Raw genomic sequence first — 25953 nt, 5'->3', positions numbered from 1 at the left:
GTAAAATTACATGAAAAATCAATTTAAAAAAATTTTGTTTTGTAATTTTTGCGTTCGTAATTTGTTGAAGGTTGCACAATAAGCATTTTGATTCATTTTGAACAATGTATTACGATTATACTCAGTCTGTCGAAAAGTTGACAATTTTGACTATGCCAGAATACAAGATTCCCCATCGATAAAACAGTGATGCTAGTGAAATGAAAAATTAGAAAAGAAAAAGATAACAAATTATTTTATTATTTTTATTCACAAATTATAAACATCATTTGAACATTTCATCAACTTAGAGGATAATTTTCGTTTAACAATTTTTCTATCGTTGAGACACGTTGTAGACATATCAGTTACGTTGTTTACGTTTGTTATTTTTGAACGTTTCCATTTCATTCGTCGATTTTGAAACCATACTTTAACTTGTCGCTCTGTTAAATCTAATGCAACTGCAATTTCATATCGTCGTAATCGTGTTAAATAATTGGAATATGCAAATTCTGTTTCTAATTCACGTATTTGTGTTTTTGTGAATGCTGTACGTTCTTTGCGAGATTTATTACCACATTGTGGGGATTCTGAAAGAAAATAAATAAAAATTGTTAAGTAATTTTCTTTTGAAAAAATCAACTAATATAATTAAGATTTACACCAAATCGATCATCAAGTCATCATATGGAAGACCTCACAATAATGTTAATTGAACAAAAATTTATTGGTGAATGAGCTTCAAAAAAGCTTTCATCATGAAGAAAATTTAGCATAGATTTTGTTTATGCAAAAAAACATTACCCTAAGGTGATTTCGAAAAAGAACACATAAAAAAATTTTAGATTTTGGCAAATTGTTATAGAAATTACTTAGTTTACGATATTTTTAGACCATTTTATTACATTTACGTCATACAAATTGCCTAGTTTAATAATACACAGTTGACAACAAAACAGCCGGGTTTTCTTATAATCAAATGCGTTTGGACTAAGAGATCTGTATAGGAAGTCCTTTAAAGAGCTGACCTCTTTCGCCTTTGTCAGATTCTGAAGCGATTCCGAGTATTCGAAAACCAAGGAAGAAGTATTTTATAAAATGATACGGAAATTATTGACAGAAATATCATTTTCTAAAAGAAGTTCTTTTTTTTATGAATCGATATTTAAATCTCATCAAATTTTATATGAAAACCATAATAATATGCAGCTGTTGTTTGCGGAAAGCTTATAATAATATTTTTGTTCTACTTTTTCGATGAATACCACTCTAACTACACATTTGTTGACCTTTACAAAACTAAAAAAAAAACTAAATAGTTTTTAGACTGAATGTCGTCGAATAATCATTATTCACTCATATGTTTCTAAAAAAAATATATAAATCGTTTGTGTGTGTTATTTAGAGTTATTAGATCAAAAACAACACATTATGAGATTTTAAAAATTATTGTGTATTTATTTATATAAAACATATCAAATTTTATGTTTGAAATTTTTTTTTATTAGAAAAAAAATCAAACATCCATTTGTAATGAGTAACCTAAATAAATTCGTTATGACTAATAATGTGCATGTTCATTGCAAACCATTAAGGACGTTCCCCAAAGAAATGAGTGTATGGAAATATTTGAGACTTACTTTTCAAATTTTGAAGGTGGATTCTTTTAGATCTTGGGATAATTAGACGAAAATTAAGAGTAAAAACGGCTGGTTGTTATACCATTCATATATGTAATATGCAAGGTATACTAAGTTTGGTCCCAAGTTTGTAACGCTTAAAAATATTGATGCTACGCACAAAATTTTTGTATAGGTGTTCATAAAATCACCTAATTAATCCATTTCCGGTTGTCAGTCCGTCCGTCCGTTTGGGAACACAATAACTCAAAAACGAAAAAAGATATCAAGCTGAAATTTGTACAGCGTACTCAGGACGTAAAAAATAAGGTCGAGTTCGTAAATGAGCAACATAGGTCAATTGGGTCTGGCGTCCGTAGAACTCATCTTGTAAACCGTTAGAGATAGAACAAAAGTTTAAATATAAAAAATGTTGTTAATCTAAAAATAACCAACTTTTGATTGAAACATTTTTTCGCAAAAATCATTGTTTAACCGTGAGGGCGCAAATTAGGTCTAAATTTTTTTGTATGTATTATATACGAATATTAGTTATGTATGTTTGACATGTATATATGTGTAATGTGATGTAATAAACACTGTCTACGCATGATATTTCAACAATTAACTAATTCAATTGTTTGTTTTCACTTGTTTTTATATTGGCGTCTATTGACTTTTAATAATATTATAACACATTTTGATAGGCGTATAGTTAATTTTAAGGTCAGTTTCTATGACGATATTCAAATATCAAGTCGTTACGGAGAAAATGATCCCCTTTATGTTAAAATGATCCCTATTTCGTGTGTAAAATTATAATAAATAAAATGATCCCCCATCATGTAGCGGATTTTGAATGTGTATCATTTTACCCACTATTCTTACAAGGTAGGTCAAAACGATCCCTTTTGAGAAGTATTGAATACTTAGCTCTAAAAATTTGAACAGATCAAAAGAAATTGACTTGCCAATATTGTAACATTTGAATAAAACCAAACCAAAAATATTTCGACGTTGTACATAAATGTCGAATAACCAACAGTAGTTTGGCTATAAATTACATTTTTTTTAGGGGGATCATTATAGGCTACCTTCCTCTAAATGAAAAAAATTCCTGGGTTTGTAGGGAGATTTCGAAAGTTAGAAGAGTACAAGTATTCGAGTGAAACTGTAAGCAGATACCAAGTAGGAAAAAACAGTCTTTTGGCGTATTACACAAAATTTTTGAATTTCCAATTTTCAACATCGAAAACAAATAAAAAATTAATCAGGAAATAATTTTTGTTTTTTAATTATGATTTCAACAATTTAACGTTATCCATCTAATCAATGTCAATTTATTTTAACACAAAACATTAGCAGTTGTTAAAACGTTGTCTGGATGGGTGTTTCCTGTAAATTCATTTTTTTTTTTTTTAGAAATTATTCTATTTCAAATTGTTTCTAATAATAAAATATTGTGATTTTAACTATTTTATTTATTGTTTATTTTGATTTCAGTACAATATTTGTGTTCAGAGCAGATAGTTAGTTAATAAATAATTCAACACATAGTTAGTTAACTTGTACAAGTTATGAGATATTATTGTTATTATTAGTTTACTAAATATGGTGTAATTAAAACTATCATCACAATGAATACACAACACACTATTTCTTATAAAAACATTCACGAAGAAGTTTGTGTTTATTTTTCGATTTGTCATCAGCCAAATCAGGTTCACATAAAGTACAAGTTGTATGAATCAATTTGATCTATTTTCGAGTTGTTTAGCTGTTAGCATCGGCAAGTAAAAAAGTCTATTATATGGCTGAGTGCTTTTCATAATAGAGGCTTAAGAAACAAAAATAATTTAACACGCAAGCGAAAAATTTAGCAAACAAATTGTGAAAAATCAATGAACAATATTAAACGTAAATGACTATGTACTTATTTGCGCTCCCACCATGAATTTTGCATTAAAATTTTCTGGAAATAGTGCGTTATAGGGAATATCGATTACTTTCTTCATATTTCTCAACAAAATATGAAAATCCCGTAAAAAATATGACAAAAACTGAAATTAAAATTAAAATCGACCAAGAAATACGGATGATATCTTATACAGTAGAATCTCGATAACTTAAACCTCGGTAACATAAAAACCTCTGTTACTTCAAAAAATACTATGTTCCCTTCCCATCAGAGCCCAAAACCTCTATAACTTAAAAGACGCAACCTCTATAACTTAAATAAATAATCTCTGTATAGGCCCTCAGTAACTACATAGAAACATGTACATACCTCTATATTAACTAGGGTACATAGAAACATGTACATACCTCTATATTAACCTTTACCTAACATAGACACTTGATAACTTAAAACCTCTATAACTTAAAATATTTTGTGTTTCCCTTGGACTTTAACTTATCGAGATTCTACTGTATATTTAAACGAGCAATTCTTGTATATATTTCAACGATCTTGGAAATGGCTCCAACGATTTTCATGAAAATGAGTATGCAGGGGTTTTTTGGGGCGAAAAGTCGATCTAGTATGGTATGGCATTTTTAAAAAAACGTCGTTTTATCCGCCTTTTCATGAAAAACTGAAACATGCACTGCAAAACATGACTCTTCCTGACATCTATTGGTGTATATCATAGTTAACGAAATAAAAGCCATTACCGGGACATTCAAATTGGTATTTGTGTGGAGATATTTTAAACGGTGACTTATTTAAGTGACAAAATTTGTGTCTTTTTAACTAAAAAAAATACCGAGCAAAGCTCGGTCATCCAGATATTAAGCATTTTAAACTACTAATTAGATAGATATTAGACAGAGAGATCCAACATGGTATTTTACGTCATAATATGTTTGCCATAAGAACTCCATGCTAAATTCTGTTTTGCTAGAAAGAGATACAAACAAATCGTTTATAATTTTTATTTTTATAGTTATTCGAAAAATAATTTTTCTCTCCTGTTTGTTACATCAAGAAAAATTTCAATTTTTGATAACTTGTATAAAAAGGTTAAAAATATTTAACATTTGACTTGGATATGCAAATTTTTTTGTGTCATGAACTAATCCAGTTTCTGATTCTGTGCCAAAGGAAATGTAGTTTTTTTCTGCACTGCACAAAAAAAAAATTTAATATGTTACAAAGTACATCACTGTATTTTATTCAAAAACCACCCACTAAGTAATGCTAAAATGCTACAAAATGACGTCATCTGATATAATAAAAAAAAACTATCTATTTAATTTTTCTTTGCTGAATGTAAATGTTTAATCAAATATTTGATGAACAATTGATGACAAATTTGCACTTAAGAGTAACTGAGGGATTATCCCAAATGATTTATTTTTATTGTGTTTTAAATTTCATATTAATTTTCAGGGTTCTATATGCTATGGATTGGAAAATTTTTAATTTTTTTGAATTGTGCCCCAATCTTATAGTTAAGGTGTTTCTATTGATATCTTAGAAAGAAAAAAAATATAGTTATCTGAATAGTAGTTGTATCAACCCGGCAAATCTGTCAACGCTACAATGAAACTATCATATATTGTTAAACTATGTGCAGTTTAAACCAAATATTTTTTTGTATTTTTGTAAAAGAGAGAGATTTTTTGTTTTATATTTTTCTCGGAGTAAAATTTTTAGTTATTTCCAGCATGGTATTTGCAGTTCCTATGCTAAAGCTATGGTAAAATTTCTTGTTGACATAATTTAACGAGAAAATAAATTAAGAATTTAATAAGCCTTACTATTAAATCCCAAAGTTTCAGAAATTTTGACCGTTTAAAACACGAGATAATTAATTATCTCGAAATTCGAAATATCTATATTTTTGTAAATATTATATTCTTAAAACATCTTTTTCGACTCTCATACTTTTTTTTTAATATCGTAAAAAATAACCGGCAGGACAGTGAGTTTTACGTGCTTTGAATGGGGAAATTACGAACTCTGCACCTGAGTATTTTGCGATCTAAGCGGTAAAAAATTCTGCAATTTCGAGAGTCTATGAAGCGCATTCATGCTGGAGATACCTTATGGCATACAATTTCGTTCATTAAAGAATACTAAATTTTTATTTTTATTTAAATAGTGATTTATTTTTGATAAGACCTTTCGAACCTTGAAAATTTGGGTTTGATTCATTCCCTAAGGAAGTTGCACAATGAATCATCAAAACGATACAAAAAAAATATTATTTAAAATATAAAAGATATAAAATAAAAATTTACAGAGATATTAAAAATTAGCACCATTATATAAACACTAAAACATTGTAATTGGGTAATTTTTTTTAATTGATGTGAAAATATATAATGCTTAAAAATAATAATACATTTGTATTTACTTACATTAAAATATATTGAGATTGATTGTGGCATTGAAATTGCCAAAAAAAAAAACGCGCCCATCTAATTTGGCATTGATTTGTATTCTACAGCTGCAATTTTTTTTTGTAATTGTAACATTTTTTTATTTCCATCGACTACTGTCCAAGTTTAAAGAAAAAATTATAAACAAAACTTGAAAAATAAATTTTATTTGACGGTGATTCATCCATTCTATTAATGTTTATTATGATGAAAAAATAGGGGAATCTTCATATTTCAAATATATTTAAAAAAAACTTTTAACAAAAAGAAAACCGACTTCAAAAGAAAAACTTTTCTAGAACAAATTAATATGCACTAAAAAGTAAAAAAATAACGATAATATAATGTAGTTAAAATTATTGTTATTTTTGGAGTCGGTGTCAGCCAAGCTAATGTAGCAAACTGTTCTGTCAGAGTTTTTTTATTTTGTGATTTAAGTGAATCTGAAGTGCAGTAACTTATTTGTCACTAAAAAAAGAATCATCGAAATAGATTGGCGTAATATTGAATTATTCGTTCTCGTGTCGTGCATACTTAATGCAAATTTAAGACTTCTATTGTTTTCTCATGGATGCCGTTGTCAAAACTGGACCAAAATGAATGGGACCACACGGGAAGCACCAACTTTCAAATAGATAAAGAATCATCAAAATCGGTTCACAAAGTCGCTCTGAAGTAACACACATAAAAAAAAATACAGTGGAATTGATAACTTCCTCCTTTTTTGTTTGAAGTCGTTTAAAAAATAGGGGAACATATTTTAAACATAAAAAATCTTTATAAAAAATTTATCGAACATGAGAAAATTCACAATATTCGTATCTTATTCTAAGAGAAATTTCGTAGGTGCCATTTCCCTTTGACGAGTGTGTTATGCAGTTGTACTAAAAATATTGATTTTTGAAAATAATTCGTATAATCCTGCTTTTCCCATCGCTTCCACCATATTTGATATACATACGTTTTTTAGTTATAAATTAAAAATTTATTTCCTTTCAATTTTTTATGTCTTAGGTATATATAGATTTGAAAATTGTTGAAATCAATTGCAATAAAATTTAATGAGGCAATAGACATTCAGTCTACCAATTGTTGCAAAAATGAATTTTGAATCATAATCAGATAATTAAAAATTTAATAACTTCTATTAAAAATTTATATCCTGTTACAAAGGTTACCGACGAAGTTGATGCGCTTATATGTCACAATATTAAAAGAAGTCGTACACAAAATTTTATGGGCGACGTTAAACGTGACTAAATTTATTTAAATTTTGAATAAATTTTGATTTATGACTAATAACAAAAAATATGTTTAATTTAATGTGACAAAATTTGAATTAATAATAGTTGAACGTCTTATTTACAATTATATTTTCCGTTAACGATGTAGCAATTTTGGATAAGAGGCTTGATTTTTTAAATTTTAAGTTGGGCTAAATCAATTGGTTTTATATTTTCAAAGCAATCGATTAATCTTAAGCTGTAGCCCTAAGTAACACGTTTTGGGGGATTGTTATCAGATTAGAATTATTGCAATCTATCGCAGTAGCATAAAAATTGGACATTGTACTTTTTGGAGACTTTGCAGATATATTTGTTCAAAACTGATGTTTGTTTGTTCAAAAATTCAAGTCATTATTTCCGTGTTGACTACGTAGAATTCTAAAAACACAATAAACAAATAATAGTATATAAATAAATATTATATAATTAAAAATATTAATTGTAATAATATAAAATATATTACATAAATTAGCAAAGGCGCCAGAAAAAATATAATAAATTGCAATCATTAAATTTTGTTTAATATTGTCACATATGTATATTTATTTGTTCTAATGCGCCTTCGGCTGCCTTCAATGTTTTAATCCCATTCTTTATCTATGTTTTAATCGTATAGCGGCTATGAGTTAGAGAGAAATATGTCGTGCTTGGACGTTTCCGAGATGGACAGGGAGGGGCAGCAGTCTTGTATATGTACTCGAAAAGATTAACCAAATACGAGTAATTTATTGTCTAATTTATAATTTCCGGATTCTGCATCATTTTTTGCTTTTGCACACCAGTCAAAAACGAAATAGAGAAGATGAATCAGTTTGTGATGTCATCACATTGGAATATTACGAAACTTGAAACTCCGTCCCTTTTTCTTCGTCTTTTCACTGTCCAATATTAACAATGATTTCATTTCCAATTCACAAGCGGCGCTCGTGTTCAAAAATTTAACTATAGTTCTATTTCCCATTCACAGATGGAAATTTATTACCATTCTACATAATCAATTATAAATATTTATAATTTATGTAAATTTTTTTTCCAATATAAAGCGAGTGAAGTTTTATTACTGTCCTGGATACCTCGAACCATAATTAAAAAATATATATATATATTCTTTATTTTACTACTATAAAATTATTTTATAAATTTCATTATAATTATTTTATCTGTCCACCATCTTGACCCCTCTTTTCCGATTTACAGGCTGACGATGCTCTTGATTCCGTGATTGTTTTCACACTTTTTGATTGATTTTAAATATTGAAAATGGTAAACCTATGTGATTATATTTTATCTCAAAAATGTTTAAATGAATATGTCACGTTTCAAAATTGTTTTTTGTTATTTAAGTTAACATTTTAACAAAATAGTTTTCTTATTAAACAAAATCTAGAAATTCGTCAAGTGTGGTTCAATAACGAGCCCATTGCTTCCTCCAGAGTTATTTTAAGCAAGTTTAGAACTTTACAAATTGCCAAAATTTTGTACAATTCTATACACAATTTGTATACAATAAAAGTGAGGTAAAATTATCACAAATAAAATTAAAAAATTTTAAAAATGAGATTAAATTATTTCTAATAAAATAGGTTTCCATTACTAAAATTTTCAACTTTAGTTGATATTATCGAGGTATACCTAAACTTGAAAAAAAATCATTAAAATCAAGTGAGCTATGTGGGGATAAAAGGAGTGTTATGAAAAAGCAGTCACATGTGAGAAAAACAAGTTTTGAGGCAGAAAGTAAAAACTAGGCCCAAGTCAGCGAAACTTTAAGTAGTAAAGTGGGGGTAAGGAAAGCGAAAGGGGGTCAGGAAGGGATTAAGGAGAGTCAAGAGTATTGACCAGCGGCGTAGGCATATAGCGGAAAAGCGGCCTTATTAACATATAAATAATATATTGAATAGTTTACAAAGGGATGCTTTATCATGTAAAAATGGTAATTTTCTAAAGATTAATTTGTAAAATAATTATTCATTAGTTAAAAACAAAATTTTCCTTTAAAGAAAATAGTAGCATATGGAACTCATTTTTCCATAAAAAGTTTTAACTGATCGTTTTTATCTTTTCTATTCATCATTTTGATCAAAATTACCAACAAAGTCAAGTTTTTTGGGGGTTTTGTTCCTATATTCCTGTTTAAAAGGGTATTTTTTATGAAAAGAATGTTATTTGTGTCAAGTAAATAATATTTCAAATTCTTTGTTATACATCGGAAAATTTTATTTTGATTTCCCCAAGTTATGAAAGAATCATCAAAAGTAAACTTCCACAGTTTATGTTAGATGAAAATTCAACCTACGGGTCACTAAAAATGAATAATGAAAATCAAAAATATACATTACAACATTTACAAAACTGATATCATTCTTATTTTCATATAATTTTATTTGTAACACAAGTTCCGCGTGAAGATAATTATATATATAATTTTCTGGCACTAACATCCAAGTTATTTATTTATTTCTCAATGGATTACAACTAAATATTTTGAATATTGCAATTTTTCTTCACATGACAGTGAAATATCTGATTACTTAAAGTATTTTAAACATTTTATTGTCATTTGCTAAATTTCTTATATTATTTATATGCATAAAACAGATAGTACAGTTAGAGATTTGTTACAAATAAAGGAAAATGAAAGAAACCGCACGCATTTTGCTAAATCCTCATGGAATGTGTTTCTTAGGTGTCAAATATCATTAGTAACGCATGAGTTATTGGCGAGAACGTTTCTATTTGTTAATAAACAATTCATTGTTAATTCAATAGAACGGTCACTGTTAAAGTTGACTTACAAAATTAATAAATAGGGAACTTGAATTACGTATACGTTATACATGTTGTAATAGTTTTCGAATATTTGACAAACACTTAACATTTACGTCATACAAGTTGCCTAATTACTAATTTTGTAGGTGAACTTTAACATTGATCGTTTCATTGAATAAACAATTTATTGTTTTTTAACAAATAGAAACATTTGCACCCCTAATGATATTTGACACCTAAGAGACACATTCCATGAGGTTTTTACAAAATGCGAGCGGTTTCATGCATTATCCTTTAGTAGCCGATTTTTGTAACATCTTTTACTGTACTAAAAAGTTTATTCTCCTGTTCACGTATGAAGTGGAAACTTCTAGTGGAATTTGAATGTAACTGTTGACAAACTTTTTTTTTTCATCTACTTTTAGGATCCGTTCCTAACCGGCAAATGGGTGTTTAGTAATATTCAATAAAAATAATATACCGTGAGTTCATAATGAAGCGAAAACTTCCTGGTTCAACTGTTTTGTTTCAGTTTTACATCTTTTATCGATAGTTCCAACGTCGTCAATTCTTCGTTGAAATTCTTTTCTGAAATATAGCTTACATATTTTTCTGCAAAGTGGACAACAATTTTGGGTCATTTAATAATAATTAAGCAAAGAAAAAAGATAAAAGTGAAATAAAATTGTATTAATTGTTTATACTCACTTGTACACACATAAAATTTAGTACTAAATTACATATTTTGGCTGTTGTCCAAAAAGGAAATACATACATTTCGATTTTATAGAAATGTATCATTTTTAAAAAGAAAATAAAATATTTTGTACACATTTAAAATATTTCAATTATTTGCAACAGATTTATACTTTTGAGATAATCATACGAATCATTTTATATGTACCAAGTGTAACCCCCTCGGAAAATTAATTAAATTTTGTCCTAGAACATTTGTTTAAAACAACTTTAAGCCTACTTATTAATGCCATATTGATTGCTTGACGTCATTAGTGATTTTCCCAATTTTTTCAAGTCAAATAAAAATTAAAATCTTGGTATGAATGGATTAGTCAAAGTTGTTTTATCTTGTGGATTGATAGCTCACTAAATTTATGTTAAGTCATTGGAAGCGAAAATCTTATATTGATTTCACCAAAAAGTATTAATTTTTATTCCACAATTGCATTAACGATTAGTATAAACACAAAAGTTACTTGTCAAGTCATCCAAATCAACATTTTCAAGATTCGTCACACGATGGGAGATCATTTTATAATTTTACATACAAAATAGGGATCATTTTAACCTACGTAAAGGGGATCATTTTACCCATAACGACATATTTACATATCGTCATAAAAACTGAACTCAAAATTCATTATACATCTATCAAATTGTGTTTTAATATTATTAAAAGTTCACAGAAGCCAATAGTAAAACAACCAGCCGGCGAAACTAACTCAAAAAAATAAATTTTACGTTAATATTTGTCTTACCATAGATCAAAGGCAGGAAAATTATTATTTTTGCTACGAAATACCAAATAGCTTTAACATCGCCATAAGTTTTTGTTTAATGATTAATTTGATTACGTGAATCGATAAATCTAATATATGGCTTTAATGATTCAAAATGGTTGTCGTTCACATTTAAAACAACGAAGGATCATTTACCTTGAAGGATCATTTTCTAACACATTCCCCATTAGACTATAAGGGGGCGTCCATAAATTACGTGAGATGATTAAGGGGGGGAGGGGGTCGAGTCAAATATCATCTAATCTCACGTTGGGGAGAGGGGGGGTCTCGACAAATATCACGCAATTTTTTTTTCTGATTGAAACAAAAAAATATTATACTATTTTGTTGAATTTAATCCAAATTGTATGTACATGTTTAAAATTTAATCTTAAGCGTTAACGTAATATGATTTATAACTTTTTATTACATTTATAACTCTCAGCAATATTGATTGGTAGTCTTAACTAGTCGTAAATAAAAGCACAAACCAAATTGTTTTTTTCTTTTTACAATAAACAATCTAACGCGTTTACGTAATAAACCCACATTCTGAAAAATCTCACGTGAGATTGGGGGACGGGGGAGGGGGTTGACTAAAACCTCACGACATCTCACCAAGGGGAGAGGGAGGGACAGAAAATTAAAAAAAACACCTCACGTAATTTATGGACGCCCCCTAAGTCCATGTTAAAGTTTTTCGGGTGAAATGATCCACCAGGAATCATGTTGAAAAAGATGCTCCTACAGGTGAGTACTTATGCAGAGTTAGTATCCAGCAACGCCGTACGAATTTGCTGGTGCAGGTATGACACCCCAAGAGGTGTGACATTCATAATTTCACCTGTACTCACCTGTACCACGCAAACTGACGCCATGGTGCTTTAACTTTTACATATAGGAGCATCTTTTTATACCATGTATATATGAAATATACATAGTATATTAAGTTTAGTCCCAAGTTTGTAACGCTTAAAAATAATGATGCAAGGAAAAAAATTTTGTCATAGGTGTTCATAAAATCACCTAATTAGTCCATTTCCGGTTTTCCGTCCGTCCGTCCGTCCGACCGTCTGTGGACACGATAACTCAAAAACGAAAAAAGATATCGGGCTGAAATTTTTACAGCGTACTCAGGACGTAAAAAGTGAGGTCAAGTTCGTAAATGAGCATCATAGGTCAATTGGGTCTTGGGTCCGTAGGACCCATCTTGTAAACCGTTAGAGATAGAACAAAAGTTTAAATGTAATGTTCCTTATAAATAATTAAACAACTTTTGTTTAAAACATTTTTTCGTAAACATCACTGTTTACCCGTGAGGGCGCCAATTAGGCGGAAATTTTATAATATGTATATTTGATTCCATAAAAATCACACAGTTAAAACATTCTAAGCGTACTCATCATATGTTATGTTATAATAGTAACACTTAGAATGTTTTAATTCGAGCGTTTTTAATGACATAGACTATACTATACTTGATTATCAGTTATGTATGTGTCACATGTTTGTATGTGTAATGTGATAAACAAATCAACACTGACTATGCATGGTATTTCAACAATTAACTCAGTCAATTGTTTGTTTTCACTTGTTTAACATGATTTCTGGTGGATCATGGCCTTTTAGTCTATATATGAATTGATTTTAAATTTCTTATATGAAAAGCACTTTTAGTTAAATGTTTCGTCTATTTTTGTCGGACAACCTGTACATTTAAAAATATTTTCGATATTAAAAATTTTACTTATAGTGTTGACAATTAGCATTCATATGAGAATTATTTTTACTTAATGTGTAAAAAAAAAAAATTATAATTTTGTATTATTGTTTTAAATTACGTCAGCGATATATTCTTAATGTTTTTGTGTTACTCATAAAATTTAGCACACCAAATGTCAGTTTAATTTTCATACTCTCATTAAAATATAATTCTCATTACTTACATTAATTTGATATGTATTTTAATAATTGTTTAGTTATTTTAGATTAACAAAAAAAAATTTATGATTATTTAGTTAAATAATTACAGGTTTTGATAAAAACAATCTTTTGATTCAACTATTCTTCACATTTAGAACATATGGCATGTCTTTAATTAAATTGTTTGAAATTACATAACAAATACAGCTGAATCTGGAACACTGACTCAAAAAGATCAATGATAAAATTTTGAATTTTTTTTTCATTAGTTTTGTGCAAGAAATCTCATATCAAAACTTGCGTAATACTAAGTCCAAAATGCTCATTTATTATATGTTTTGTTGAAAGTTACTTTCTTTTATGTTTTATGCTTAGATTGCTTACAACAGAGCAAAGATAAGGGTTTTTCAAGTAAAATTTTCTTTAGTCGCGTTGATTCGGTTCTCCGTGACAAAGGTTCACGACCGATCACTGAAGTTAAGCAACATTGATCATATTCAGTACTTGGATGGGAAAACTTGGATTGAGAACATTGTATGCTGTTGCCCTTTTATTATTTATAATAGTTTTTAATACCCTTTTTGTGTCTTATATATACAAATTTAGCTTCCGTATGTTTATGGTGCTCTTTGTTCAAAATAAAAAATGTCACATTACTTCTCAAAAACTCGATAAAATACTTGGCATCCCAAAATTGTAACTTATTCATTAAGTTACAAAAGTTTCAAAGTTTTAAAAAATGAAATTATTTAAAAAAAAACTAATTGTAAAATAAAATTTATTAAGATATATTTCAAATTATAATAAATTTATCTGCTATGCATTTTAACGCTGCCAATGTGACACAGTCAGTTAAATAAAATTTAAAAAAGCACTGTGTTTTAAGTCTTATAAAGCACTGTGTTTTAAGACTTTCTGAAACTCTCAGTTTTTACCTTTGCTAACATTTACACATTAATTAAAATATTTTTGCTACCTGTATTGATCTACAAATTAAGTTTACATACACTAACTGTCTTTTTTTTTCAACATTAATTTATTAATAAAATATTTGTGCCAAACAAATAATTACGTCATCGTTATAATTATAATGTGTGCATATTTATAATATAATAATTTTGTTATACACAAATATAATAAGTTAAATATTGCATATTATGAAACAGACAAAACACGTTGAAACGCCATCCTTTTAATCGCAATTTTCTAGGCCAAGAGATGATCCAATAGGTTCCAATAATTGAGACGGGTATTACTCATAAAGTTATTCGATTAAGGATGTGGTATTCTTAACAGATTATGAGATAATCTGAAAAACCAACAATTAAAGGCATGGACCAGCTACGAGGGAGGGCGAACCGCCAAAAGCCTGTTAGGTGAAGGAAACTGGTTCAGTAACAGAGCCGAGGAGATCTTGAAACTAAACAGAGCTGATATTAGAGTCATCGTAGAGTTACTCACAGGGCATGATAACCTGAACAAGTTCCAACATCAGATTGGAAAAAGACAATCTCCCGCGTGTGACAGATGCGGAGAAAATTCAGAAGAAACATCGATCCACTTTCTCTGTTACTGCCCAGCGCTCATACAGCAGCGAAGGAAATGGTGTGGTCCGACCATAGTCGAAACTCAGCGCTAGGCAAATCCTGGGTTTCAGTACATCAGTTGGTTATAATAGCCACTGAAAAGCGTAGCGGGGATAGAGTACAAGGGTCTATTTGGCTAGGTGCTCTGAACCATTGCTTCGAGGTCCGATGCTCGAGCATGGCCCGCTAACCTCCATACCCAAGGATGTGGTATACATAAACTTCTTAGAAGAAGTACATACAATTTTAAATTGTAAATTAAATAAGCCAAACTAAACGATTTTCCCACTTGAATAGAAATTAAAGCGATAAATTAAAGAAAAAAATTTAAATGAAATCACTATAATTTAAAAGTAAATTTACTATTTATTATCAACTCAACTGAGAAGTTAAATATACAGGGAGTTTACTTAAGTTGGCTAAATATGGAAAACTTTTTTTATTATAAGATTTACGAAAAAAAAAGTTATTCTTTATGAAAATCCCTGCTTTAAAAATATTAATATTCAGCTATTCACTTTTGAAAAAGTTCCACAATTTGAAAAAATTCGATAGGAATGTTAATGGTCGTTTAGAAATGTAAACCATTTAGAACAGATAATCCTGAGATATGTAGGAGTGTATTTAAAGACTTTGGTAAAAAACACATTTACATGTATGGAACGCGAAGGTGGATACGTTGTGGCAAAAAAGTTCTCTCACATCGGACTAGCATTGAAATTATATATCAGACTTGAAATTGTATCGCAAAGTTGTTGTTTTTTTTTATATAAAAAATTATTATTGAATGAAAATTATGAAGGAATTAAAACATGCATGACTCATTAAACACATATCATGATCGTATATACTTGTGGATAAATTATTGTTATATTTTTTATATGATTAATCATTTTATTCAATAAAATTTAAATTTTTAATTAATTAATTAAAAAAGTAATTGTCTTTTTTTGCACGTTTATATAAGAAATCCATAGCACGTATATGTAGATATTGATTGTGGTGGTAAAATATACGCGTTTTGGACAATTTTGCATTGGGAAGAATATACAAATGAAAGTCGGGTACAATAAATATTCGGGTAATTTTATCAACCACGATTTGAAGATATTGCTTTATTTTCTATCGTTTCGAAAATAAAATATACGACACTTTGATAAATTATGCTTTATGAGATGTTTTTAGATGAAGTTTGATATTTCATAATTATATAATCGAGATACTAACTCAGTTTTGTAATAAAAATAAGTAAGGTAAAGCGGTTATTTTTATATATTCTATGATTCTTAAGTAGACATAACTGATATTACCATATAATACATACTATAAAATTTGTGCCTAATTTGCGCCCTGGTGGGTAAACAGTGATGTTTACGAAAAAATGTTTCATACAAAAGTTGTTTATTTTTTTATAAGGAACATTTTCTATATTTAAACTTTTGTTCTATCTCTAGCGGTTTACAAGATGGATCATACGGACCCAATTGATCTTAAGCACACTATAAAAATTTCAGCTTGATATCTCTTTTCGTTTTTGAGTTATCGTGTCGACCGATAGACAGACGGACAGACAGACGAACAGACAACCGGAAAAGGACTAATTAGGTGATTTTATGAACACTTATACCAAAATTTTTTTCGTAGCATCAATATTTTTAAGCGTTACAAACTTGGGACTAAACTTAGTATACCTTGCATATTACATATTAAAATACAGTAAATATGGTGGGAGCGCAAATAAATGCATAGACCAATATACATGGATTTTATTTCAGAAGTTTCCATGGTATGACCCACAACTTTAATGGAGATATGGTGTAATGGTGTAAGTCTATGGTATATATACATGATTTAAATTGAAAATTTAAAACTATTTTCTAACAAATTTAAATAAAAAAATATTATTTATGCATCATTATATTAATCAAAAAGTATATTACGTTATTAAAAAAATATGATTTTTCTTTGAAAACTTCTACACTTTGTATTTAGAAAAGGCGCTTTTCCATCTATAAGTGAGACGGAAAAGCTTTTTTGAGAAATGGTCTTGTACCACCTTGTACACAGTAAATATAGCTACTGTTTAACTTCCCCGTTTACTCTAGTATTAATAATAAACACATAAATAAACATATTACTAATAATTAATTATATTGTTAAAAATTAAATATTTAATTTTTTGAAATAATAATAATAGTATTACGTAATCGTTTATTTGTGACCATGGGGACTTTATTTACCATGTTAATGACAAATAATTTCCCTTCCTTGAATTTTATTTACACATAAGCGCTATTATAAAATTAAGATGTCCTTATTCCCGTATCATTTTTTTAGTCGTTGCAGTACCGTTTAGGAGAGAAATATATTTATTTGCCATGAAAATATTGACCTTAAACAATGGGTAAAATTTCAATTATCCATATCATGTTCATACGGGTGCATTTAATGGAAGCAAAAATTAAAAAAAAATGTATACTTTTTAAAGATTTGCTTTTTTAGACTTAACTCGATTTTTCGTAATTGAAAGTCTTATGACCTCGATTTTTCTTAACGATTGCTACAGTTCGTATTGAAAAAAGATTCAACAAAGCAGAAAAAAAAAGTATAAATCTTTATTTAGAAGTAGTATTATATTTTGGAGTATATTGTAATTTATGTATAATTCTTAGAAAGTAAAAAAAAAGTACAATTCTTTTTATGCCATTTATAAAAACATAAAACGGGCAACACATTTTGGTCATGGAATATCGGTCAAGGTAAATATACGGCTCCAACTACATTATAAAGTTTTGGTTGAAATCCGAATGCATTAAAATAATTATTTACCTTCTTAGAATAAAACTTCACGATTACGAATTAATGATAACATTCATAATAAATATAGATAATTTAGTTAATGTAATAATATAAGCAAGCGTTTAAATTAAAATTTATTTAGTTAATGATGTGTTACTAAACCTAACTACTGTTTTTACTTTGATCATTATATGCAGAGTACAGCTATATAGTGAGTTATAGTAGTATCTTATATTTTATTACTCTAGCAAGTTTGTTTTTGTCTTACCCTTATCTTCGTCATTCCTTTATCAAATTCCAGAATTCACCCCTCGATGAAAAATATACTCACGGTCTAAAAATCTACCGCTTAGGAAAAAACACGCTAGTCAAATAATTTGAACGAAAAATATCATAAATTTAAGTTTATTAGGCAAACATGTTAGTTTTTACTGATGCTTTCCTGATACTCTAGACATATAATTACTATTTTTAATACATGTTCTTCTAATATTAATTTAATAACTTTTGATTTTTTCACTTTTCTACGAAATTGATTGTTTGTTGTTTTAAGCCACGGGTTATGGTGACTACGGAAGCGGAATTCCCCACGGGTCGAGCTAGTGTATTTTAATATTTACATCCTTTTATGCAAAATAATAAATTGCATACATATTTTGTATTATTATTATTATAATCGTGGTTGTTGCAATGAGTGCAATGTCCTTATAAAATTATTGTAATCATAATATTAAAATAAAAATTTAGAAAAACCCACGACATAAAATCAGGTCTGGTTGATTCGGTTGTGGGTGGCATCATAGCTTCTAAACAGATGACCGATTTTGATTGATTTTGTTTGTTTGAAAGGTGCTTTGATCGAGAGTGTTGTAAGCTATATATTTCAAGAAATTCTGCTCAGTTGTTTCTTGTTGTTATCGAGTCCGGTACTCTTAACTCGCACTTGAAACAAAGCTAAGAACACTCTCCATTAAATTATCTTTTATTTGTTTAGGATCCACGATGCCACAGACAGACATACAGCTACACAGACACGTTAAACTAATAAAACCTGTCTTGTTAGTTGGTGAATAATAAAATCAAATCAATAACAAGAGATAACAAAACTAAAAGTACCAATTTTTTAAATATTCTGTTTTTACTACGAGCTGTTATGTATGAACTGAATAGAATTTCTACAAGAAATGAGAAATTTGGAAATTATGAAATCTATATAAAAACAAGTGAAAACAAACAATTGACTGAGTTAATTGTTGAAATACCATGCATAGTCAGTGTTGATTTCTTTATCACATTACACATACAAACATGTGACTCATACATAACTGATAATCAAGTATAGTACATATTATAAAATTACCGCCCAATTGGCGCACTCACGGGTAAACAGTGATGTTTACGAAAAAATGTTTCAAACTAAAGTTGTTTAATTTTTGATAAGGAACATTTTTTACATTTAAACTTTTGTTCTATCTCTAACGGTTTGCAAGGACCGATTGTCCTATGATGCTCATTTACGAACTTGACCTCACTTTTTACGTCCTGAGTATGCTGTAAATTTCAGCTCGATATCTTTTTTCGTTTTTGAGTTATCGTTTCCACAGACGGACAGACGGACGGACAACCGGAAATGGACTAATTAGGTGATTTTATGAACACCTATGACAAAATTTTTTTCCTAGCATCATTATTTTTAAGCGTTACAAACTTGGGACCAAACTTAATATACTATGTATATTTCATATATACATGGTATAACAACACTAAATATAATAATATCAATATTAAACCAATAATTTTTTCATAATTTCTTTCTGAAATACAAATTCTGAACAAGGGTATAATTCAAAGATCCTCGTTACTTAAGTACGGCCCCCGACTAATTTTTAATTATCAAATCAGCTAAAAACTGATTATTCAAATTGAATATCTGCTTTTTTTGTTATTCTAACAGGAAGATAAATTATAAATAATAAGAATGCAAACAATTTGAAATAAATTGCGCAAATATACTTTGAAATAAACCTACTTTGTCGACCGCTAATTGCGAGCATTATAAATTAAAAAAACTGTTTTTCATTTATTTTTTTCATTATATCGACGAAGACGTATCAATTTTGAATTTTTAATCAAGATTTTCTTTTCCTAAAACTAGACAGCATTGGAGAATTGTTTTTGATGCGTAGGTACTAGCAATTATTTTACTAGTTAAAAAGGCAATTATAATGCCTAGTAATTGACTGTTTGACCGAATTTCCGAGTGCCTCCTACTTCATTCAATATTAACATTAACGAAATAAGCTAGTCAGCCTTAACTAGCGTTATGCAAATCTTTCTCAATTCATTCATAATATTTTTTCTTGGTATTACATTGTCTTTTATATTAGACTAAGTAGAATGAATTTGGGTGGTCATGAGATTGAAATATTCAATGAAGTATTTAAAAAAAGTGTTTTTACTTCCAATGTGGATTTAGAAAATTATGGCCCAGATTAAAATAAATGACAACGGTATAACCAGCTTTTATTCTTTCAAACGCCAAAATTATGAAAAATTGAAGATATTTGCCAATATCATGCAAATTAAGAACCAAATTTGAAGTTGATTCTATTTTTTCTAAACAAATCACTCAATAATCGCTGAGATGATTTGCTTCTCACCAGAAATTATTTAGAGAATTGATCCCGATATTTGATAGTGTATGATAGTGTATGACAAATACTCGTCTAAAGAGTACTTTTTGTAGCTTACTTCTGCTTAACAAATTTTCTATAATTTGTAATTTGACTAACAACGGATATTCCGCTTATTATCCAATATCTTTCATATCCATTTTTCTTAGAATAATCTTTAAATCGTGTAAACGCATTCTCATTAATGCCCTTTATAAGTAGGTTAATTTCTTTTATATCTCTTACGGTGTTAAATTTATAGATTTGACCTGTTAAATTTTGAGTTCTTAACATGTAAATCCTATACTGAAGTGTTTTTAAAAGAATGCTTTATTATGTAACAATGCTAATTTTCTAAAGTTTCATTTGGAAAGTTAATATTCTTTAGTTAAAAATATGACAAATATTTATTTTTTTTTAGCTTTGAATGGTTTTTAATGTATTATATGAATAAATTCAGCTGCTAACGATGATTGCGTTGCAATCGAAATATCGATATTTAGAGAAATGTAATTCTGTTGTATGCTTTTTAATTGTATTGTTTAAATAAAATTTCTTGATATATAATTTTATTTCGAGTATTGTGGTATTTATTTCAAGAACTATGTCTCAACTTGAACAAAAAAGTAAAAAGTGAAGATTTGTTATTTTTCTTTAAAATTTTATGAGAAGAAAACTACCATACGACTTATATCTACCCAGTGGCGTCTTTACGACATTTTCTTAGGGGGGGGGGGTAATAACTTCAAGAAGTCGCCTTGTAACTGTAAGAGAGGGTTTTGTCCGAGGGTTTTGACCGTTACCCTGGTTATAACACAATACGACGGTAAAGTAGAACCTCCTGTAAGGTTAAGTGTAAACAAAAAGTTCGTTCTCTTCAAATTTCGGTGATAAATTCCCATTTTAAAACGGAGATTCAAATAAATGTATAATTCTTATTGTTAAAAAATAATTGATTGAAATAAATCTAACATTTTCCGCAAGATCCAACGATATTTACGAATCTAAAATTCCATTTTCTCTAGAATGGTCCAGAATAAACCTGTTTTATTTGATTTCCTGCACCAAAACAGATATTTCATAACGAGAACTAAGACAAATTTTATGACTAAAGAATTTTGTGAGAAAACGTTTTTGAGTCAAAAAAACTTGCTTCCGGTATATCAATATAAGCCAGAGTCATAATTCAATAATAATTGAATTATGACTCTGGGAACTAACTACTACCGAAGATTTGATTTTGTTTTCTCTTTAAGATTCATCTATTCCATTGTTTTTGTCAAACTTCAAATTTTATTTGAGACCCGATTTTCGTTTTTGTTTCCTGATTTCTGGGGGGGGTAGTTACCCCTATTACCCCCCCCCCCCCGTAAATACGCCCTTGTATCTACCTAAATAGATACTTGCTTTTAATTTCCATAAAAATAGTATTGAACAAAATTCCAAAAGTTGCAATAGGAAAGGTGGATCAGAAAACATAAATCCGAAAAAAATAGACCGAAAATTTTATGGACTCGACGTTTGTCGATTGCGGAGGAGTTAGTTGGGTTCTGAATTTTATAGTTCTTGCCTTCAAAAGTGGGACACTATTACAGAAATATTTTTCGTATGCCTTTTTAAACTTTCAATATCGATTTTTTTTAAGGTGTAAAATGCTAGATAAATTACCCATTAACATCCGCGGGAAAAAATCACGGGGATTTAATAATTCAGGAGGAGGATTTAATAGGTTTAGTTATGTTGGGTTGACCTTTCTTATAGTTATATATAGAAAATTGATAAAAAGGAAATTGGTACTGCAGGGTAAGATATAAGAGTACCAAATTGAGAACCACATTGATAAGATATAAACATTATAAAAAAAAAGTAATTCAATCACTTACTTAAACATTCATCTGCATGAGTAGTATAATCAGAAGATGTTGGTGATGCCATAAAATCAATAATACTATTATTATCCTGATTCACATCAATAATATTTTCTTGATTATGATAATTTTGTGTTCTTGTTAAATCATCCGTTGTTGATGTTGATAAATCAATCGATGAATCTTCATTCTGTTGATAATTCCCAACATTGATATTTTCATTTTTATATTTTTGTATAATCGCTGAATAATAATCCGGTGGCAGATTTTCATCATAATTGATTATTGATTGATTATAAAAATATTGTTGATTACACATCAATGCAACACTATTGTTATTATCAGTAACTGATGAATTTTGTAAATATGTTTGTGTTTGTGTCTCTGATGATGAATTATCGGATGATAAGAATTCTTCATTATGATGTAATTGATAAAATTGATTATGATGATAATATGTTTGATTATTATCACTATGTTGATTAATGGGATGATAATATTCATTTTTAATTTGTTCCATTATCACTCGAAGCGCACTGTTTTAATAAGAAGACGATGCACTGTTGATAATTGTCGATTGAATTTATTTAAGTAATTAAAAGCTTTCTTTCAGTTTTCAATCTATATATATGAAGAATATATATGTAAGACAAAATATGATTATATTATGATAATTACTGTCACATATGGTCGGTTTTTTTTTTAGTCCAATCGGGATTATCTTTGTGACAAAAGTAGGAGGGACTGTGTTCTTAAAATGTTTACTGATTTGTTAATTATTAAGTAATATATTTTTAAATTTAAGAATTTTTTTTTCCGATTTGTTATGTTTTGAAAAATATTAGGGGTTGTAGAATTGGGGTGTAACAAACATCTTTTTAATTGGTAAGAATATCAAAATTATTCTTTCAGAGGTAAAGGCAAAATATATAAAAACTAAAAGAATCAATTGTTTATATACTGTGAGTTGAATTGCGGTTTTATGAGAAACGAGAAGTTACTAAACCAAATACAACACGAAATATGGTGTGGATTGGTGCGGAAGCGATTGGAAAAATTTAAAAAACTTTCGAATGTATTTTCTAGCATTTTTTTTCTTTTTTCGAGAATATTTCACAAGATCACTAAATGAAGCTACTTGCAAATTTTCAACTCCCTATTTTTTATAGTTTTGGAGAAAATGGACATCTAATTTGCGCTCTTACGGGTAAACAGTGACGATTAGGAAAAAATGTTTCAAACAAAAGTTGTTAAATTTTTTATAAGGAACATTACAATTAAATTTTTGTTCTATCTCTAACGGTTTACCTCTTAAATTAAATTTTTGTTCTATCTCTAAAGGTTCGTAAGATGGGTTTTACGGACCCAAGATCCAATTGACCTATGTTGCTCATTTACGAACTTAACTTCATTTTTTACGCCCTGAGCACGCTATAAAACTTTTTATGCTCCGAGCAAGCTATTTTAGCTTGATATCTCTTTTCGTTTTTGAGTTATCGTGTTAACAGACGAGCAGACAGACGGGCAAACAGGCAACCGGAAATGGATTCTTTAGTTGATTTTATGAACACCTATACCAAAATTTTGTTCGTAGCATCAATATTTTTAGCGTTACAAACTAGGGACTAAACTTAGTATACCTTAATATTTATTACGTATATATACAGGGTATAAAAATTACAAAAAGATGATTCGGACTAAAATTTCCCAGTAGGTACTACCCAGTAGGTAAAATTTAAGGTGTTGGAAATAAATTCAGTTTCTAGATATTTAGAAGTCATAAAATTAGAAAGGGTAGTTTCTAAACGTTTGTTTTTTAGTACGGATATTATCTTGTATATCTTATTAAGTTTGTCTACACGCCCTTGAAATAAGAATAGTCGAAAGCACTTTCATTACTACATAGGGGAAAAATCGAAGAAAAGTGGAAAGAAGCAGTCAAATGTTTGGTCAAGGGCCTTCCTGCTTTACGCCCAAGCTAGATTTACGTAAATTTACGATGACTTAAAAAAAAGACACATCCGTTGATAGAAATTGCTATAGGCCCCATGCTGGCTTAATCCGATATTGCTTTTGATCAGATAATCGGAAAATAATATCTTTTTAACAAAAGGCCTTAGTTATACAATATTGAAACCAATGATGAAAACTGAACTTAATACGGTTCTATTGTTTTTATTTAATCCAATTAAAGTCGTATTAAATAAAGTTATATTTTATTTATTGTATAAATGCGTAAATGGTGTTGTATTAATGTTTAATGTTTATGTTGGTACAGGTGGAAAACATTAAACTGTAATAATTCGAATGTTTTATTTTAAATGTCTGGCGCCATTTATAAAAAATTTTTATTATTTGTTGTTCTTAGTAATATTTATTATTAAATATATAAAATTTTTGTTATTGTTAAAATTAAATTTTACATATTGTGGATTAAATTAATTTGCATACTTTTTTTTATTTCCGTTTTTATAACCTTGAAAGACTTCTAATATTTTAGCAAACTCAATTGCTTTAAAGTGTTTTGGTATTAAATATACCGGCAGGTTTAATCGAAAAATTTAATTCCAGAATAACGCACTCTTTTAACTCTTGAATGTTTTGTTTCTCTTAAAAATGAATATAGAGCCATTTTGGGTAACTTCATGCAGTCGGTAGGTAAATGAGCGCACCGCGAATATATTTGGGGGTTCATTTGATCGTAAAAAGGCGTTGAAGTGACAGTGATTAGTTTTGACATGAAACTGCCCTGTATAACCTTTTGGAAACTTTTTATTTGCAATAAATTAAATTTACTAGTTTCATTGCTAAATTTTGAATTTTTAACAGTCACATCCACGTTACAGATCCGATACTGGTGAGTCATATTTTCTTTGATTGTTAGCATATTTTTGTAGATAGAGTTCTATCAAACGAAAGTGGCACCGAGCAAGAGATATATATGTATGTGCTCCCATATCTACATTCCTTTTCGCTCAGTGCCACTTTGGTTTGATAGAACTATATGCGAGAAGTAAGGTCATAACATGTCTAGCGTATTAGCCGGGATCATAGTAGATGGTGGGGACAGCTAAGTCAACCGCAGCGCTCTAATCGAATAAAATTTTAATAAATTTGGTGGATAACCCTTTTGATTACTTACGCTGACATAGCTACCATAACTATAGTAACTGTATTTGACGCACTTGAAACATTGCTAAGAAAACTCTCGATCAAATTACTCCAAAAACCAAATCAGTTCATCCATTTAGGAGCTATTATGCTACAGATAGACACACAGGTACACACAAACAGACGTATTAAATTAATTATCCTCCTTTTTAGTCGAGGGTCCAATCTATGAGTTGCTAGGCATTATCATGTCAACATTTTTGGATTAAAATTTGTTATCCATTTAATTAGAGAAATATTTGAACTGTTTTTGATTTTATTATACAAATTATTTAGTTAATAATAATTTAAGAAAAATTTCGGTAAATAGTGAAAATAGTTTTTAAAATGTTGTATCGTGTAAATCGTTACTGTTGTTGTGGGTGCAGCTTAAGA

General features: G+C 28.8%; 1 protein-coding gene across 1 annotated transcript; it reads right to left on the bottom strand.

Moving 5' to 3' along the window:
* Positions 1-249: 249 nt before the first annotated feature.
* Positions 250-22927, bottom strand: LOC123294466 (homeobox protein Hox-D11). The gene is made up of 2 exons (XM_044875503.1): positions 22423-22927; positions 250-572 (listed from the first exon to the last, which is right to left on the bottom strand). The coding sequence occupies exons 1-2, from the start codon at positions 22925-22927 to the stop codon at positions 250-252; spliced, it is 828 nt and encodes a 275-aa protein (XP_044731438.1).
* Positions 22928-25953: the final 3026 nt, after the last annotated feature.

Source organism: Chrysoperla carnea, chromosome 1 (assembly GCF_905475395.1).
Source record: "Chrysoperla carnea chromosome 1, inChrCarn1.1, whole genome shotgun sequence".
Lineage (NCBI taxonomy): Eukaryota > Metazoa > Arthropoda > Insecta > Neuroptera > Chrysopidae > Chrysoperla > Chrysoperla carnea.
This window is presented reverse-complemented; position numbering and strand designations above follow the sequence as displayed.

Coding starts and splice junctions, on each gene's coding strand:
- LOC123294466 (XM_044875503.1), bottom strand. CDS start 22,927: ATGGAACAAATTAAAAATGAATATTATCATCCCATTAATCAACATAGT. Junction 573..22,422: donor TCATGCAGATGAATGTTTAA/GTAAGTGATTGA, acceptor ATTTTCTTTCAG/AATCCCCACAATGTGGTAAT.